The 19,776-nt window shown below is 37.6% G+C and overlaps 1 protein-coding gene across 3 annotated transcripts in view; it reads right to left on the reverse strand.

Annotated features, from left to right (window-relative positions):
• Positions 1–222: 222 nt before the first annotated feature.
• The window catches only part of LOC103030586 (activin receptor type-1), a 65,393-nt gene continuing 45,839 nt past the window's right edge, over positions 223–19,776 (reverse strand). For all 3 annotated transcript variants that reach the window (XM_022680142.2, XM_022680143.2, XM_022680144.2), the window contains exons 6-12: positions 16,898–17,103; positions 11,983–12,082; positions 8,808–8,954; positions 8,121–8,396; positions 5,655–5,852; positions 4,065–4,195; positions 223–1,589 (exon numbers count right to left, since the gene is read on the reverse strand). In XM_022680142.2, coding sequence (XP_022535863.2) covers positions 1,455–1,589; positions 4,065–4,195; positions 5,655–5,852; positions 8,121–8,396; positions 8,808–8,954; positions 11,983–12,082; positions 16,898–17,103 — 1,193 coding nt within the window. In that variant the 3' untranslated portion in view covers positions 223–1,454. The remainder of the gene's footprint in view (positions 1,590–4,064; positions 4,196–5,654; positions 5,853–8,120; positions 8,397–8,807; positions 8,955–11,982; positions 12,083–16,897; positions 17,104–19,776) is intronic.

Consider the following 19,776-nt stretch of genomic DNA (forward strand, 5'->3'; position numbering starts at 1 on the left):
TCTCATCTGATGTTTAATCCCTTTTAAAGGTTATTCAGTTCATTAAACTGGGGTTTCTTTGTGTTGCTTAATTTCAAAGTGCAAATAAATGAATGCGAAAAGAAAATGACATGCTTGGCATATTTGGCTGTATTATGTTATTTGCTGGGAATAAAAGCGTCATTATGCCAAATGACAGATAATTACTGAGCCAAAGGAAAAGAACGAGAGACTGAAAGGGTCTGTGTTTCAGCTTTCTGATCTGTAATTAGCCATAATTCTTACAAAAGGAAGCAGATAAATGAGGAGTCTGTTTTTTGTGTACAAACCTGAAGTTTTTTTTTTCCTGTTCTTTTAAGTGCAATTTCATTTTCATAATAGAAGTAATAACGTATGGGAAAGATTGTCAGTGGAATCAATGGTGTGACATATCATAAATTCTGTGTTTTGTCGTATAGACCATTAATACATGAATTATTAAATATTAAAATAGTATAAATAAGTCCATATTAAAATAGCCCATTAGCGCAATTGCTTTGCTGCTGCTTGTGTTGCGTAGGTTCAAACACACACAGCGTACAGGCATTGCTTAGATTTTTTTTTTTTTTTTTTTTAAGAGTTAAGGAACTTCTAGTATTTTTTTTATTTACTCTTTTAGCATCTGTATTCAATAAAGCTTATGAAACAAACAAAAGAAAAAAAGGCTAAATGCTCAATGATACAAAAAAATCTGTGACAAGTTAAACATCTCAGGCAGAACAGCGACACAGTGGCCATCATACCGCTCAAAAACTGAGTTAAATAAATTACAGAGTGACATGAATGAATGAATGCAGACACTTTGTCCAATTATACTGTAAACGCCAGTGCAAAAACATACAACAAAAAAAAAGGCAGCCGAAGTAAATCTAGCTATTCTTTGTCTCTCTGATTGATTATGGATAAGGATATGATGGTAGTTGAATACAAAAGAACCATTTTTTTTGGCAAATTGTCATTGTCTTTTATCTTTTTCTGTAACAGTGCAAGTAAGGAATGCTAAAAGACTGCCAGTGCAATAAACCAAAAAGAAGCACGGTCGATATTGCTAAATGAAAGACACTTTCTCCAGACAGGTCTAAAAATCAAAGCTGCATTAGAAGTAAACCATAGCTCTATAAAGCCACCTTCTCCAAGCTCCTCTGCTACTGTTCTTTTTTGAAGAACGTGACTAGGTGTGAAAGCTAGGTCTTCAGATAAGCCACATTTCGAGGACTTTCCGTAGTCTTTTTTCCATAGTATATATTTTTTTAAATGCCCACTGTGCCATCTTTGGATGCCAAAACATGTCCCACTGCGTGTTTAAAATAAATACATTGTGTCTCTGGGAGAGCACAGTGCCCAAGCGGTCCCTTTTTTCCTCCATCCTGGTTCTCCAGACGAGCTGTCCGCTAGACATGGTAAAGGCCTTTGAGGATCTTCCGTACAGAAGCAGTTCAGATGTCCGCTTTTATCTTGTCCAAAGAATTGTCGATTTTTGTCAGAGTCTTTTTGATGCGTAAGGCCGTTAACCGCGCAGACGGGTTCTGATACCAACACTCCTTCATGAGTTTGGCGATGGATGTTAAAGTCTGAGGAAATAAAGGGAAAAAAGAGAAAAAACAAATCAGACGCCAAAAAAGTGAACAGAGAGTCATTAAATAATTTTAGGTTATTAAAGGTTAAAGGTTAAATAATTATTAGTGAGAGTAGTAATCTGCTGCTCTGATTCAGGCCTTTAAGCCAACAAATAACGCATAAAACCTCACAATTAAAGCTTCAGTAGTTCAGAGTTACGGCAGAGCTGACATATATAAGTGGTGTAATTTTGAAAGGCCTTGGTTTTCCACACGGAGTGTTCATTGGAAAGTGTGGATTTTAAGCTTTAGAGCTCTCAACACATTTCTGTAGCAAAGAAGTAATATTTTATTAATGTGATATATTTGATAGATTATGATGAGCACATCTTTTTGCTACATTTGCAAAAAACATTCCTTGACATCTATGCAGAGAAAAGTCAGAATTACACATTCAAATATGTTAATGCTATCTACAGAAAAAGAAGATCTATCTTCTAAAGAAGATTAATTCAATTATTCTGTAACCGATTATATAAACGGTAAAACATATTAATATATATAATATTCATTTCAGTTTCTGAATCAGTTTCTCTGATTTTGCTATTTATAGGAATATATCTGAGTAAAATGAATATTGTTGTTTTATTCTATAAACTACAGACAACATTTCTTGTATTTCAAATATTGTAATTTATTTGCAGAAAATGAGAAATGGCTGAAATAAAAAAAAGATGCAGAGCTTTCAGACCTCAAATAATGCAAAGAAAACAAGTTCATATTCAGAAAGTTTTAAGAGTTCAAAAATCAATATTTGGTGGAATAACCCTGGTTTTTAATCACAGTTTTCATGCATCTTGAAATCATGTTCTCCTCCACCAGTCTTACACACTGCTTTTGGATAACTTTATGCCTTTACTCCTGGTGCAAACATTCAAGCAGTTCAGCTTGGTTTGATGGCTTGTGATCATCCATCTTCCTACTGATTATATTCCAGAGGGTTTCAATTTGGTAAAATTAAATAAACTTTTTCCAGAGCTGTATATATTGCTGTATAACAGTATTTAAAGAATAGGAACACTGATTAAGAAATAAAAAATTTCTATAATAACCTATTTAACACCTAAATTGCATATAAAAGTTGTACTGTACTCTAAAAGGGTTCATTTCTCCTGCCATCTGTTTAGGCTTTTGTCCAACATGGCATAAGTTCAGCTATTATCGAGTTAATAAGCATAAATTGCATGGTACTGTTCACTGATTAGTTCTATCATTAAGCAGTGTTTTTTTCCATATGCGTGGGTTTGTGTGTGTGCATGCGCACGTGCGTATGTGTGTGGGCGTGGGATGTTCACCACTGCAATGTATAATGCAATGTACTCTCAATCGACGCGTATAACAACTGATTTTATCTATTGTAGTTGTGGGGCAACCTAATGCAGCCTGCTGTATTGAACTGTTTGATCTCTGAATGGATCTGTGCAGATACACGTGACTGTGATTACATGACTGTGTGGCTGTTTGGAGTCGACTCTTCTGTTGAGGGAGGGGTGAGCTGACCACTATGTAAGTGCACATCACAGAATCACATTGAAAAGTTACTTGATTTCAGTAACTCAGTTCAAAATGTGAAACTCATATACTATATAGATGTATTACACACAGAGTGACCTATTTTAAGAGTTTATTTATTTTATTGTTGAAGATTATGGCTTACAGCCAATGAAAACCCAAAAATCAGTGTCGTAGAAAATTAGAATATTATATGAGACCAATTGGTACTTTCTGCAGTGTGGGCAGTGTGCCAAGTCCTGCTGTAAAATGAAATCCGCATCTCCATAAAAGTTGTCAGCAGAGGGAAGCAAGAAGTGCTGTAAGATTTTTTTTTCTTTGGACTTGATGTAATCCATCATTGGTTAACCACTATTTATCACAACATAAATTTTGTATTTCATTTGTAAATGAAGGGAGCAGAGTCTGGAGGAAGAGTGGAGAGACGCACAGTCCAAACTGCTTGAGGTCTAGTGTGAAGTTTCCACCAACCAGTGATGGTTTGGAGAGACATGTCATCTGCTGGTGTTGATCCACTGTGTTCTATGAAGTCTAAAGTCAGTGCAGTGTTTTCCTGTAAAATCTTACAGCACATGGAGATGCGGATTTCATTTTCCAGCAGGACTTGGCACTCTGCCCATATGGCCAAAATTATCAATTGGTCTTATATAATATTCAAATTTTCTGAGACATTGATTTTTGGGTTTTCATTGGCTGTAAGCCATACAATCACCAACAATAAAAGAAAAAAGGCTTTAAATAGATCACTTTGTGTGTAATACATCTATATAATATAAGAGTTTTACATTTTGAACTGAATTACTGGAAAAAAAAATTCAATTACATTCTATTTTTTGAAAGACTACTATATCAAAATTATGCTTAGTTTTAAATGCTTAAGAATAAAAATAAAAATGCTGTATTTAAACCTGTACTCACAGAATCTGAGAACCATCTGTTGGGGATGTTTGGTCTTTGTTGGTCTATACACACCACCTTCTTCATGTCCTCAAAGCTGGGGTCACTAGGCACTACGTCATGGAAGGGAGGCTTGTAGTCTTCTACAATACCTGCACAGTCAAACAAATGCCACATAAATACTGTAAATAAAAGCATGAAAAAGCGAGACACGGTAAAAAGGTTTGACTCCAATTAACAGCATTCACTCTCTGAATGCCACAAACAAACAAAGCCTAGGGTAATTAGCACGGCTGTAATTCGCTAATGTGTCTAATGTGTAACAGGTTGGCTTCTGCAGTGGAAAGATACAGTCAAAGTGCCCTGGGTCACCCTCTACTGCCAGCAGACCCTATAAATAGAAGGCTAAAGCCATTTAGACAGGAGAGAAATCAGCATCAATTTCAGATAGCAAACTGTACTGCGCTCATCTAAAGCTAGTGATGACACAACTGACACTGGATATAACATCCTGATATGAAATACAAGAATGATATACAGCATGATCATCAATCTCCAGCAACATTTCTGATTAAACAGCTTGAATATGAGCATACCGCACATTTACTGAACTGACATAAAACCCACAACACTAGCTTAAGCAGTTATAGTCATTCTTTCCTTGTAGTTAATTATATTTGAATTGTATTTGCATTAATTATTCAAACATTTTTACTAGTTGCTGCAGTCTGACTACAATCGGCAAAATAAAAGCAAAATTGATGCCTTTTAAAAAACATACATCTCTGGAAAAATTAAGAGACTACTTCAGTTTCTGAATCAGTTTCTCTGATTTTGCTATTTATAGGTATATGTTTGAGTAAAATGAACATTGTTGTTTTATTCTATAAACTAGGGACAGCATTTTTTCCAAATTTCAAATAATTTCAAATGTCATTCAGAGCATTTTTTTTTTGCAGAAAATGAGAAATAAAAAAATATAAAAAAGGAGTAATGCAGAGCTTTCAGACCTCAAATAATGCAAAGAAAAAAGTTCATATTCATTAAGTTTTAAGAGTTCAGAAATCAATATTTGGTGGAATAACCCTGGTTTTTAATCACAGTTTTCATGCATCTTGGCATGTTCTCCTCCACCAGTCTTACACACTGCTTTTGGATAACTTTTTGCCTTTACTCCTGGTGCAAATATTTAAGCAGTTCAGTTGGGTTTGATGGCTTGTGATCATCCATCTTCCTCTTTTATATATGTTCCAGTGGTTTTTAATTTGGTACAATCAAAGAAACTCATAATTTTTTAAGTGGTCTTTTTTCCCAGAGCTGTATGTTTCTATCAAAAATGATATCAATGGTATCATTATGCTGCAAAACACCAAAATACAGATCATAGTGCGATGTCTGATAAGGACACAGGAGAGTTATAATTCACCAGTAGATAACGTCTGCATTCCAGACAGTAAATCACTGCTTCTATGAGCTCAAGAAAGCTCAAAATGTTCTCAAAACATCTTTTCCCTTTCCGATGCCAAAGCTCGTGCATTTCTACGTAGCTGCGATGATTATTTATAACGGTTTGAATGGATCTGAGGCTACAGAAGGTAAAAAGCGACTGACCGTTGCTGACCGTCCGTCTGGCGATCTCCCACAGCACTAGGCCAAAGGCCCAGATGTCCACTCTTTTATAAGACTCAAAGCAGTCCACCTGAATGGAGTCGTCCAGCACCTCCGGAGCCATGTAGCGCTTGGTGCCCACTTTAGGGTTGTTGCCCACGTCCAGCTCATTCGTATCCTGGTAATGCATGACAGCCAGACCTGTGGAAGAAAAAGAAAAAAAATCTGTTAGTCATGCAAGATCTGGATTAGAGTTCCTATAATTATTTCTTTATTATAAAATGCATGCTCTATTTTGATATTGTATTGGTCTAAATGAAATGATAACATTAATAATTTTAATTATAATAGTACTAGTAGTCAAGATGAGTGATTCTGCTCACTGGCATAGAGTAAACAAATTGCTAGAGCATTTATAAACCATTAAAACAAAAAAGAAAAAAAGCACCCCAAATGACTCCTAATTATATTGCCCTCTTGAGGACACATAATTCAACTGCAAATCTACTGCAAAGCACAAGAACAGGGTAAACCGGTAATGCACTTTAACACTCAACACACTACAATATAATGAAAACAAGCATAAAAAATAAAAAAATATACAATAAACAAATTATAACAGCATATAAAAATAAATCATAATAATAAATAATTCAAAAAGCAAGAAAACAGAACGACCGCAAAAACAACATCTTCGGTAATGGTATCAATGTGACCCGCACAACCCAAAATATTCTACCATCTCTCTCTCTCTCCATAAATGTGTTTTGTTCACTTTCAAATACTTAAAAAACAAAAAAAAAAATAAAAAAGAAAAAAGAAACTCCTTTATCCCATTTCTGACATCATAGTATCTGAATTTCCTGGTATTCGTGGCACACTGAGGACTTGATGGATTTTTCATTAAGCTTTCCGACTGAGGCTGCGCTGAAATACCGAAGTTTAATGAACGCCTAATGTTCTGGAGAGCGAGAAAAGGAGCACAACATATTACTGCACGGGTTTTAGAACAGAACATCATTCTGAGTGTCTCTCTCTCTCTCTTTCTCCCTCTCTCTCCCTCTCTCTCATTCTCGTTCTCTCTCCGTAGGGGTAAAGAGGTAGACTGCTGGGTAATATTAGCTGAATTACTCGTCAGCATGGCAAACACCGCTGCTGATCAAAGAAGAGGGGAAGAAAACACTTTCCCTATTAGAAGTCATAAACTGACCCAGAAGCAACTGACAACATGATCCAGGCTGTGTGTTAAAAACTGTGTGATCTTTCTTATCTACGTGGTAAGAAAAACTTTAGTAGCCAAATTTATAGGAGAATTTTAACATCTATTTATTGTTAATGTATTGTATTGTATTGTATTCCAAGGGAGGTGAGAGCACTGCCACTGGTCTATTTCTTATTAAATTGTACTTCTTTTTTTCTACTAAAAAAGAAAAATGTACTTATGTTAATTACTAATATTCATGGACTATGGCACACTAAAGAATGCTTCCATTTTCCCAAAAATGACTTTATATATATATATAAATTCTACCAATCAGGTGGTAAGGAGCAGTAAAGACACTCCGCTGAAGTGCAGCGTTATACAAGAGTTTCAGTAAAGTTAAAGTGCAGCAGCATTAGCTGCTAACCGAGGTGCTATCTCTTTTGCCGTTCAAAGGTAAGTATATTGGAGTGTATTCTGTGTGTTTATCGTGTAAAACAAGTTACATGGGACAAACTGCTAGCTGAAAGGGTTTCTCAGTCTAACGCTATCATTTATTAGCATTTACTAGCGCTAACCACGGCTGGCTAGCACTGCTAACTGCGGCTGGCTAGCGCTGCTAACCGCAGCTGGCTAGCACTGCTAACTGCAGCTAGTGTACACCCTTGGGCAAAATTATGGAATTCTAAGCTTACTGTGAATAAACAGAAGTACTTTACTCCTACATATAAACAGTTTTCAGGAGAGAAATCTGTGTGGATTAACATGCAGTGATTGTTTGACTTTGAAAGAAAATTTTCTTAACATTTTTTAAGAATTACAGTTTTTTTTTTTTTTTTTTTTTTTTTTTTTTTTTTAACTTAGGCGCCCTCAGCGGCCAGACCTGCTGAATTAGAAGGGAAACATGGCAACACCCCTGTTCTATACTAATGTCATTTAAATTGTGCCCTATAATATGCTGTGCCTTATATATGAAAATAGACCAGAAAATAGATGTATTTCTATTGTAGTTTCTATAATAAATTGGGCATACAAACATATTACTAATTCCCTTTTTTATTGCAAGTCAAACAATACCAAATAATGACACTGTGACAATTAAACTCTAATATGAATAAACAATTTTAAGGTACTAAAAGCAAGTCTTTACGTTTTTATAGTGAGCTTTGTTAACGTCTATTGAAGTGGAACACTCTCCGTCTCAGTTGTTCAGAAAGTGCTAATTACAGCACAAAATTAAGTGTCCAGGCCCTCAGGGCTGTTCTTACCGAGGTCAGCGATGCAGCACTGGCCGTTCTTATTGACCAGGATGTTCTTGCTCTTAAGGTCTCGATGGGCGATGGCCGGTTTGCCCTGCGTGCCAAAGATCTCCACGTGCAGGTGGGCCAGGCCGCTGGCGATGGACAGCGCCATCCGTAGGCAGGACGGGGCGTCCAGTGTGCTCAGCTGGAGGTAATCGTAGAGGGAGCCCATCTCATGGTAGTGTGTGATTAACCACAACTGTGTGCTGGAGTTACGAGACGTCATGTCTGATGCGATAAAGCCTGGAGGAAGAGAGAATGAGAGGGGAGGTGAGAATTAGACTGAGATAAAGAGGAAACATTTGATTTAAACAAATCTAAAGATTATTTACTTTGATTTTTTTTAATATTTCACATAACAATATTTCTCAAACAAAGAGAAAAAAAAACATTATCTGTAACTTAACTGTCAATGTGATACAGCTTTTTTTAAATAGTGATTTTAAACTATTAGCTCATCACTGTGAGAGAACACGGAATGAGAGAACAGAAATCACTATATCACCTTAAAAAATGTTAATGTTACAGTATCAGAATTATCATTTAAATCCCTGTATATAAAAGAAGATAATAGTTTTATTCATTTTTTATTTTATAAACACAGATTCCAAAATTTTTACATGGTAAAATACACAATTAAACAGTCACACAAACCTAGGATGTTCTCGTGTCTCAGCAGCACTGTGTTGTAGATTTCTGTCTCCCGGAACCAAGACTTTTCATCACGGGAAGAGAAGATTTTTACAGCCACGTTCTCACCCTGCCACTGACCTCTCCACACCTCGCCATAGCGCCCTTTCCCTGAGAAAACACACACACACACACACACACATACGAAGCTCAAAACAGGAATCAGGACAGGAAGTCCAACTCAGGAAGGCATGTGTTTTAATACTGCAGCCTCAAAGACAGCAAGAATAATGCTTATGCAGCTAATACATACAGCTCTGGAAAAAATGAAGAGAGCAGAGCTCCCAGAGTGAACCCCTTCCCTGAGATATTTTGGACATTTTGGAAATATCAAACGCATAACTCATTTGGAGATGCGGTCATCATTATTATACACTCATATACACTCATGCAGTAGGACTAAACAGTATTAGAAAAACCCTGACACTGCAAAATTGTGTGGTCTCCGATACAAATTGATAGTGATATTATAAAATACATGAATTATCACTAGATTTCTTAAGAAGTTAATGATTAAACATGTTGTAATATTAATAATGCACTCTGTGAATCCAAAATTTGTGTAAAATTAATTATATTGGGCAGATGTGTCATGGAAAATGAAAGCAATCAATATTTAAAGTTTTGGTGTCAAGCAAGCGCACACTAAGGAAAATAAGTACAGATTTGTACTTAAATAAGTACAAAGTTTGTCGCTGGGGCTGTACCTTATATTGGGGTATAAAAAAGTACCTTTCAGTGAGAGTCCTTTTTTGTACCCATGTTTTTTGTGCCAGTAAAATTATAAAGATTATAAATATTATCATCAAGTGAATATGTGTCAAGAACTTGATTATCCAAATTGTCTGGCTTTCAAATAAAAAAAATGTGCAATTAAAATATATGTTGTTTATTAGTGCAGTAATACAGAATACTGAATGTACCTTTTGTCTGGTTAAATAGTACAAATTTGTACTTATTACTGTTAGGAATGACTTTGTACTTCAGAGGGCACAAATCTGACCCTGTAAAGCCCAATATTATACCTTTGAGGGTACAATTATGAAGAGTGTACCTCTGCTTTTTTTGAGATTGTGTAGCAAGATGTGTATGATTTACTTGACATGTCCACATTGCAGCAACTATAATGATAATGATGATGCTGAAACAATATATTGTGTAGCTATAGTGTGTGATATAACCAATATATCTCTCAACACTAACTGATAATACACATCAGTTTACAGAGTTTCCTGATTTTATTACTCAGTGCTGGCCTTAGGCCGCTATTGTGCAGTTTCTATCTGTTGCTATTCCTGGAATGTGGGTGATCCCTGAAAACATGCAACAAAACTGGAACACTGACAGGACAGAAAGGGCCTTGTAAAACATCTGGAACTTAAAATCAGATTTAGTTTATTTACTGTACTTTATTTCTCATGTTTTTAAATAGTATTTGGGACTGGTAAGTATTTTATAGGGTACATTTTATTATGCCATTTAAATCTACTGCTGCTGCTGCTGAGCATGCTGCCATGCTTTTTCACTGTTTTTGCGCATCATTTCATTCCAGCTCATCAAACTCAGTCACTCACTGACTTACACAATTGTGAGACATTACCACCAGTCTTTAGTACAGGAGCTCTTTAGTTGCCCAGCAACTCTCTCAGTACTCTCTCTCTCTCTCTCTCTCTCTCTCTCTCTCTCTCTCTCTCTGTCTCTCTCTCTCTCTCTATATATATATATATATATATATATATATATAGAGAGAGAGAGAGATAAATGCTGGAACACCAAACATACATTTTTCTAATTACTATATATATATATATATATATATAGTAAATATTGTGCATCTAATTCCATAAAATATAGCCATGCTGCAATTACAGAAAATTGCCCAAATTGAAAACCTCTGGAATATAATCAAGAGGAAGATGGATGACACAAGCCATCAAACCAAGCTGAACTGCTTGAATTTGTGCACCAGGAGTAAAGGCATAAAGTTATCCAAAAGCAGTGTGTAAGACTGGTGGAGGAGAACATGATGCCAAGATGCATGAAAACTGTGATTAAAAACCAGGGTTATTCCACCAAATATTGATTTCTGACATCTTAAACTTTATGAATATGACCTTGTATCCTTTGTATTATTTGAGGTCTGAAAGCTCTGCATCTTTTTTGTCGTTTCAGCCATTTCTCATTATATATTTTTATTTGGAATTTGGGAGAAATGTTGTCTGTAGTTTACAGAATAAAACAACAATGTTGATTTTACTCAAACATAAACCTTTAAAAAGCAAAATCAGAGAAACTGATTCAGAAAATGAAGTGATCTCTTATTTTTTTTCCAGAGCTGTACATATTATGCATAAAGTTTAGTCACAGTTATGTCTTTCAAAAATCTGATTTAAAAAGTCAGAGAGAGTCTTTCTTTCTGATTTTCTTACAGTGCAGAACAAAGATGCAGTTAGACAGAAGTGACCCTAATCAGAGGACCAGCTAATGAGAAATTATTATTAGCAGAGGAACATAATGTGGCATGAAATTAATCAATTCAGAGGTGATTTAAGCACATTTTAGGCTGTTTTAATTCTTGATTTCTTCTGACAGGCCTTGATCTCTTAAATTAAGTATGATAGAGGCGTTAGGCAGACAGGTATATCTGTTCCAGATTAAACTTCAGACAAGACAGCTGCTCAACTAACTTCAACAAGTGCTTTGATATTTACTGCCTCTGAGGATCAAGTAGACAAGCTGGATTAGATACATATAAATGATCACTACTGAGACACTTACACGCACACACACGCACGCACACGCACGCACACGCACGCACACACACACACACACGCACACACGCGCGCACGCACGCACACGCACGCACACGCACGCGCACACACTTTCTCACTCTCTCACCTCCCGCTCACTCACACTCACTCAAACTGAGAACATTTAAACGCTTTACTGCTTAAATGTGTCTAAATGTTATGAAGGATGCGAGAAACCGAAGCTCCAACCGCATGGAGAGAATCTCTCAAGAGCCAAAACAACAGATGTGCACATGCTCAATAAACAGGCTCTCCCATAAAAAACACACACACACACGGGCGTGTGAGTGGGGGGACATTTAAGGCAAGGGGACAGATTAGATACACACCCACACACTCATTCAGAGTGATCTGTCTGGCGACTGTCCGCTGCACCAGGAAAGGCAGTCCTGATCCACTGCCAGACGTGCAGGAGTGATCCAACAGATCCTGGTGGGAGAGAGAGAAAAAGAGAGGGAGGGAGGGAGAGAAAGAGGAGGGATTATTAATTATCAATAATTCATGATAAAGTTAATAAGTGATACTAATAACTAATAGTTATGTGCTGGGTCACATGCAGGGTTACTGTATAAAAAAAATGATCAATATACTGAAATATTGAAATATCATGTTTTGCAATATTGTATCATTAAAAAAAACACAGTATTCCACTTAAAGCTGGGCAATATATTAATATTTTTTCGCATCATGATAAATGTTCTCATTATATCGACGATATGCTTAAATAAGAATATTGAGAATATTATCAGTACCTTAAATTTATTTTAAAAAAGTGTATTTAAATAGTACCCAGCTCTATCAGCACAAAAAAGGAGACCACTTCTGAAAAAATGATGAGTATCTTTGATTTTACCAAATTGAAAACCTCTGGAATATAATTAAGAGGAAGATGGATGATCACAAGCCATCAAATCAAACTGAACTGCTTGATTTTTGCACCAGGAGTAAAGGCATAAAGTTATCCAAAAGCAGTATGTAAGACTGGTGGAGGAGAACATGATGCCAAGATGCATGAAAACTGTGATTAAAAAACAGGGTTATTCCACCAAAAATTGATTTCTGAACTTTTAAAAGCTAATAAATATAATAAATGCTCTAAATTATTATTTTTTTTTATTTTAGAGCATTCATTTAGAGCAATGTCCGTTGTTTATATAATAAATCAACAATGTTCATTTTACTCAAACATTTACCTATAAATAGCAAAATCAGAGAAACTAATTCAGAAACTAAAGTGGTTCTAATTTTTATCATACATTTATATTATAAAAGTTGGCCATATTGTCCAGCACTAATGCCACTGTTCTAATTGGACTAAAACTTTCCTTTTATTCAGATTTAATACATATGATGGTGTGTTTTAATACTGTGACACTAACTGAACTATTGCCTTGTTTACATTGTTGCAATATATTACAATATATTGATTTTTAACTACTGTATCTGGATACAGGATACTGTATGACTGGTTTCTTGCCAGATCACAGCTCTAATTATGAGTTTTGCGCGCTTTTCAAATGCATGGTTTCTACACTACTCCACTTTATTCTACTCAGCAGCTTTTTTTCTTTTCCATTTGCCAAATTCAGTACCTGGCAGCAGGAACCATTGCCAGCTACATTTCAGTGGGCAGCCGTGGTAATGGGGGGAAGAAAAAAAAACGGGTACCAGGTACCAAAAAGCAAGCCGAGAATTGTAGGCACACGCTGTGGAAAAGCACCACTCAACACTGGACTTGTTCACACTTAACCTTCCATCACATTACCAGTATTAAGACCTAAATAAAACGCATGCATGAAAGCAACTTTGATAAAACACTCAGGAAAAATAAAAAAAAGAGAATAAAAGAGCTTGAGAGACTGTGCTTCTAAAACACAGAACACATAACAACAGTAGGCCCTCTGGTGGATGAACTGAAGCGCTGCACACTAGTTCATTGGAGTCTTGGGCTGTATGTCTGTGTTTTTTTTTTTTAATTATTTTACAGTAGTATAAAAAAGGTTAGGCACCCCTGATAATTTAAAATAATTTTCATGATTTTTCTTTATAAATTATTGGTTGTTCGGATCAGCAATTCCAGTTAAACGTATCATATAGCAGATAAATACAGTTATATTTGAGTAGTGAAATTAAGTTTATAGGATTTACAGAAAGTCTGCAATAATTATTTAAACAAAATTACAAAAATGGGCAGGTGCATGAATTTGGGCACCACAACAGAAAACATTACATCTATTTTTAGTAGCTAGATCCTCCTTTTGCAGTAATAACACCCCTAATCGCTTCCTATATCTTACAATGACAGTCTGGCTTTTGGTTGAAGGTGTTTTAGACCATTCTTCTTTACAAAACTATTAGGAATGCCCAAACTTTTTCATACCACTGTAATAAAATATGACAGATATTTGTGGTTAGAAACACCTCTAAACTGGGCTTATTAATCATGAATCAGATTTCACATTTAAATGGCTCTGGGTCAAGGGAATCCATCCAAACCAGTTGAAGCCACTGTTGAGGGACTGTGGTAATTGAGTCGATTGCAGTTTGGCTGGTGTGTTTTGTAATGTAGTGCTAATGTAGTGCTGTCAGAGGAGAGTTTTAAATTATGCATGTGCTGTTCTTTATTTGAGGAAAAAGAGTACAAAAATGTGAAATATTGTGGAATATAACACTTTATTATCTACACGTTCGTAAAAAAAATTGCAAAGGCCCAAATCTTTCACAACTTCATTACTATCATAGTTATTATAGTTATAATGACATATGACATATATACATAGACCCCGTAGCAGCCAGCGCCAGGAGGCAAGCTATGTGGAGTATATCGTCGCTGTCCAATCAAAACACTTGTCTCCAAAACAGCAACTTTACAGGAGAGAGAAAAAACCTTGTAAACTTTCAATGGAAGTCAATGTAAAAAGAGTTAATTTCAGGTCATTTTGAAGAATTTCTAATGGTCCGTTCATCAAGCAATTTTGGCACAGTGTAAAGGACAGTTTAAATTCAACTGTTTGTTCAAATTATGTAGCAAACTAAAAATCATCAAAAATGGAGATAAGTGTTTTTCATAGGACAGCGACAACATGCATATATACATATCTATGTTACTATCAGTACAGTGATGGCGGCTCCCGGAGCTGAAGCTAGCGGTATAGGATGTAAACAGTGGTTCTTAATAAGCTTCTTGTGCACTTTTACAGTTATTAATACCTCGATTTAAATGTCAGGCGTCTCCGGATTCTAGCAATGAGGTGTAGAGCTACTTTGAGTCTAGATAATGGTGTAAAAAGTGATACTGTGACTGTATCTCAGGAAGCTGTGGGAGAGCAGAGGTGTGCTACTCAACATTAGTAAATACTTTTTATCATGTTTTATTACACACAGTCATTTTTACACTGAAGCTCTCCTTTAAGTGGTTAAAAAGTATTGCAATGGATGAGAGCGATGTGTTGGCGTTTTTGGGTGTGTGAGGATTTCTTAACAAATTCTACAGAGGAGCTTCACAACACTGGGAGGAAGAAACCGTAACTTAGAAAAGTGTCTGTTCAAATTAAAATGAAAGAAATCTGAAATATATAAAAAAAAACATCATTCATAAAAAAAAAAAAAAAAGTAGAGCCTAAATCTGCTTTTCCACACTTATAAAGAAGATTTACTCGTGCCCATCCCTATCCTAATCCTCATACCAGACTCGTATTAACCTCAGTCTATTCACACCGTCTCAGCTGTGTTCTGCAGTACTCTGACCAACCGGCAGATGGAGACATCCAGCAACCACAGAAATGTTCAACTGGCATCTTCTACACACACACACACACTCCACACTATAACTATAAAAAACTGAGGAAAAAAAGTGTGGGAGGAGGGTGGAGCCAAAAAAAAAAGAGAAAAAAGAGAAAGAAACCACACACAAACACATGTTTGCCTCATGAACACAATTTAGAGATGCAATTTGCAGAGCAGAGGAATGTGAGCATGAGGGCGCAAATGCAAATAGCAGCAGCAGCTTTAAATAGCAGTCAGCTCAAGATGGATGATGGCTCTGGAAGCTCTGTAGCTCTGTGTGTGTGCTGTCAATTAATTTTTTTTCTCCATAAAACATGTTTAGAGCCGACGACACACCCAGAGTAACCAAGTAGTGCTGCACATGCGTTCCTCAGAGAGCCTCTTCAGCTGCCTCGACTGTTCTTAATAACATCTCCAGCTCCCTCTCTCTCTCTCTCTCTCTCACTTTTTCTCGCTCTTGCTCGCTCACTCTCCCCCAGTATTGGAAAGAACTTTTTAATTATACTCAGGCAAACACTCGGTCGTCGCATATTTTGGCCCCAGTTGCCGAGCACTCCACAGAGCTCTTTGAAAACGGCTTGAAAAAGATCCAATATCAGCAACTCGGCAAACACGAACCACAATGCCGCGGGAGAGCGCTGAGGGAGTCCGCTAAACGGCCCGGCCCGCTCGCCTGAGGGGGATTAATGAACGAGGGAGCAGGGATTTGCGGGAGGTTTTGGAAGTGCGGGGGCTGGGTGGGGGGCTTGCATTAGCCTCAACAAATAAACACAGAGAGCCCAGGAGTCTATCATTAGAAAGAGCCGCATTCAGCGAGGAACACAGGGAGACGTCTTAGTGGGGGTTCAAATATTCAAGGAAGGGAAAGAGAGAGAGAGAAAGATTCAGCTAGTTCGCAATTTAACCTCAGGCATTGCCAATCCACTCACAAACTTCACGAAAAGAAAAAGAGCCAATGAAAGTTTTATAGTCCTCCTACAAAATCGGCCTGCAAAACTCTCAGAAACCTCTACAAACAAAATGCAGTAACTAGCTAGCTAGCTAACTTTCCCGTTCCACCTTAAATGGTGTAACAGCCAGCAGGGGCTACAGCATTTAAGGTGGAATGGAAAAATAAAATAAAACAAATTCAGCACACAGAAACCTCTACAAATAAAATGCAGTAACTGTTATAAATATTAAAAAATAAATACTTCATAGTTGTAAAGAAAAGTTGTATAAAAAATTACTTTTTAACACATTTTGGAAGAAGAAAGTAAAAAAAAATTGATTGCAGGCTGGATGATGATGCAAGATATATTATGGTAATTCATGCATTAGTTCCTCAAAAGCTCCTTCTTTCCAGTCAAAGCAAAAAAAAAAACAGAAACCACAACAGCCAGCAGCAATTAACAGGCCCACAGTGCACATTGACACATTATATATATTCAATATACATAAAACGTGTTCAAGACTCACAGCAAGTGTGCTTTCCCCAACGTTGGAGGCGATGAGCCCGTCGATGGTGCCGTACTCAGCATCTCGAGCCGTCAACCTTTCCATCTGGTTGTGGTGGATCCGTCGGAACACCAAGATGGCGGCAGTGGAAAGGAAAATAAGGACGATTACCGGAGCCACAATCACGATGGCCAGTGTTGTGACGCTGTAGTTAGGACCCTCCACCACTGTGAGAGAAAAAAGAAAGAAAGAAAGAAAGAAAGAAAGAAAAAAAAATTAATAAGTACAATTGCATTTTGTATTTACAAGTCTATTCATAATAGTCTTCTACACTGTCTTTTTTATTATTAATATTATTGTATATTGCGATATAATGAAAGAACGTAACTAATAATTCAACATATCCATCATCAAATATGGATGACTATTTTGTGTTTTCTCTTTGTTTTTGTTTTTTAGCAAACAAACAATATTTTTCCGCTCTGTCTACCCAGGTGTGCTCTGCTGCCTGAGGTTACGTGCACTAAGACAAACACACACACACACACACACACATACACACACACACACAGGTTCACAAAGAGCTGCAGTTAAAACTGTGGGCTTTACGGGGAGAGGCGATGATAATTAGGTATGCTGAAGCCCACACTCCGTATCCCTGAAGCCAAACCCTGCTTGGACCACACAGACAGCAGCAGCACACAGTAATGCATGCACATGAACTCAAACAAACTCATATCCTCATCTAGCTCAGAGGACCCTGCACAGCAGGAGAGCATACTGCCGGCCAGAGGAGGTCCACCAGCAGGCAGTGGGCTAATGGGGCTAATGGTGGGCAGAATGAAGGCACAGTAGGGGTGAATAAAATCTCAGTAAGGGTTTTTTTTAGAGATGTCTAAAAGCTCCCTGAGAGATGAAGTCTAGTGAGGGCTGGTGATATGGTGATATGGTTGTAAAAGAAATGAATCCTCAATGTTGGTTAAGCATAGAGGCCCAATCCCATTTCACCCTTTTGCCCTACCTCTTACCCCTAGCCCTCTGTTTTGCGTGTGCAGGGATAGGGCTTCTTAGCTCTTCAAACGGAGAATTTACAGAGGCACACTTCAAACTGAGGGGTATGAGAATCACTGGAAAGAAACCCACAAATGTGAGTATTTTCCTTGTTAAAAGTGGTGATTAGCACTATATTATCATAGTTTAATGTGTGGTTTTAATGTTTTAACAAGCAAAAAAAAGGTCGCTAATAGTTTGTCTCAGTAGCTAGCAAGCTAACTTTACCGTTCCACCTTAAATGGTGCAACAGACAGCAGAAGCTACAGCATTTAAGGCAGAATGGGGAAGAAAAAACACAGACAACTTAAGGAATGGACAATAATAATTAATTTTTGCACCACCTGCCCCCTTTATGAAGACATATGATGCTCTAAAGTCTCGTTAACCAGCAGCAGCAGGTTACTGACTGCTTAAAGGATTGTCCCAATTCTAAGGGGAGGAGAATTTGACCCCTTTTCCTTGTAACTCCGTTCCAAGGGGAAGGGTTACACTCAAAAACAAGGGGTAGGTGTAAGTGGTAGGGCCAATGGGTGAAATGGGATTGGGCCTAAAAGCTATGCTGAACATGGGCTAATGTCTGGCTAAGCAAGGACTAGGGAATAGTTGAGTAAGGGCTTAAGGTGGTCTGAATGTGGGCCAAGCCTCTGTTGAACATGTGCTCAGTATGTATGCTGAATGTAGGCTAAGACTTTCCTGAGCAGAGATCCTGGGTGGGCTGAATGTGGGCTAAGACTTGGCAGAGCGAGGGCTCGGAGCTGGCTGAACATGGGCTCAGGGTATACAGAACGTCGGCCGAGACTCATCTCAGTGAGGGCTCAGGATAGGCTCACTGTGGGCTAAAGCATGGCTGAATATAGGGCAAGACATTTTTGAATGAGGGCTTCACTAGGCTGAAGTGTTGTCTTGGGCCTGTGGGCCTGTGGACTAAATGTGAGCAAAGACTAAGGAAACAAAGAGGGTCCAATATGGGCTAAAAGTTTTCCTGATCATAGGGTTAGGGTGGGCTGAATGTAGACAAAGGCCCAATCCCATTCTGGTAGGGGGGTTCTATTTCCTGATAGGCTGGAAGGGTAGGGGGACGGATTAGAGGCGCACTTCAAACGAAGGGGTATGAGAACCACTGGTAGGATGGCAACACAAAGAGACGCTTAGCACTATTTTACCAGAGTTTGATATGTAGTTTCAATGGTTTATGTTTGAATTTTTTATAACAAGCATAAAATAGATCACTAAGTAGCTAGCTAACTTTCCCGTTCCACCTTAAATGGTGCAACAGACGGCAGAAGCTGCAGCATTTAAGTCGGAACGGAAAAATAAAATCAAATAAAAGCTAATTAAAGCTAATTCATTTTTACACCACTTCCCTACTTCCAGAAGACATACACCAAAGCCCTAAAATTACCTAGTTAACCAGCAGCTAGCTAGAATACTGAACTTTAGCGCTCTTGATGACGTATCGGGTGCTTGAAGGGTTGTCCCAATTCTTAGGGGAGGATTTCACCCCTTCCACTTGTAACTTTGTTCTAAGGGGAAGGGGAAACACTCGAAAATAACTGGTAGGGGTAAGTGGTAGGGCCAAGGGCTGAAATGGAATTGTGCCCAAGACTACGGCATAGGTTTGATGCAGAAGTATAAATTGGCCTTAAGACTTAATTTAGTCTTTAATTTAATAAAGTGGGCTGAATTCCCACTGAAAGACTTCTGGCTGGTTTATACTTATGTGTCAAGTCAATGTGTTGTCTATGGCATAGCCTGTGTAAGTGCCCTAAGGGCTCTGGATCTGCCTAACGTGGGCCAAGACTTTACTGAGCAAGACATTAGGGTGGGCTGAATGTGGTCAAGAACTT

The sequence above is a fragment of the Astyanax mexicanus genome, chromosome 11, assembly GCF_023375975.1.
Source record: "Astyanax mexicanus isolate ESR-SI-001 chromosome 11, AstMex3_surface, whole genome shotgun sequence".
NCBI lineage: Eukaryota > Metazoa > Chordata > Actinopteri > Characiformes > Acestrorhamphidae > Astyanax > Astyanax mexicanus.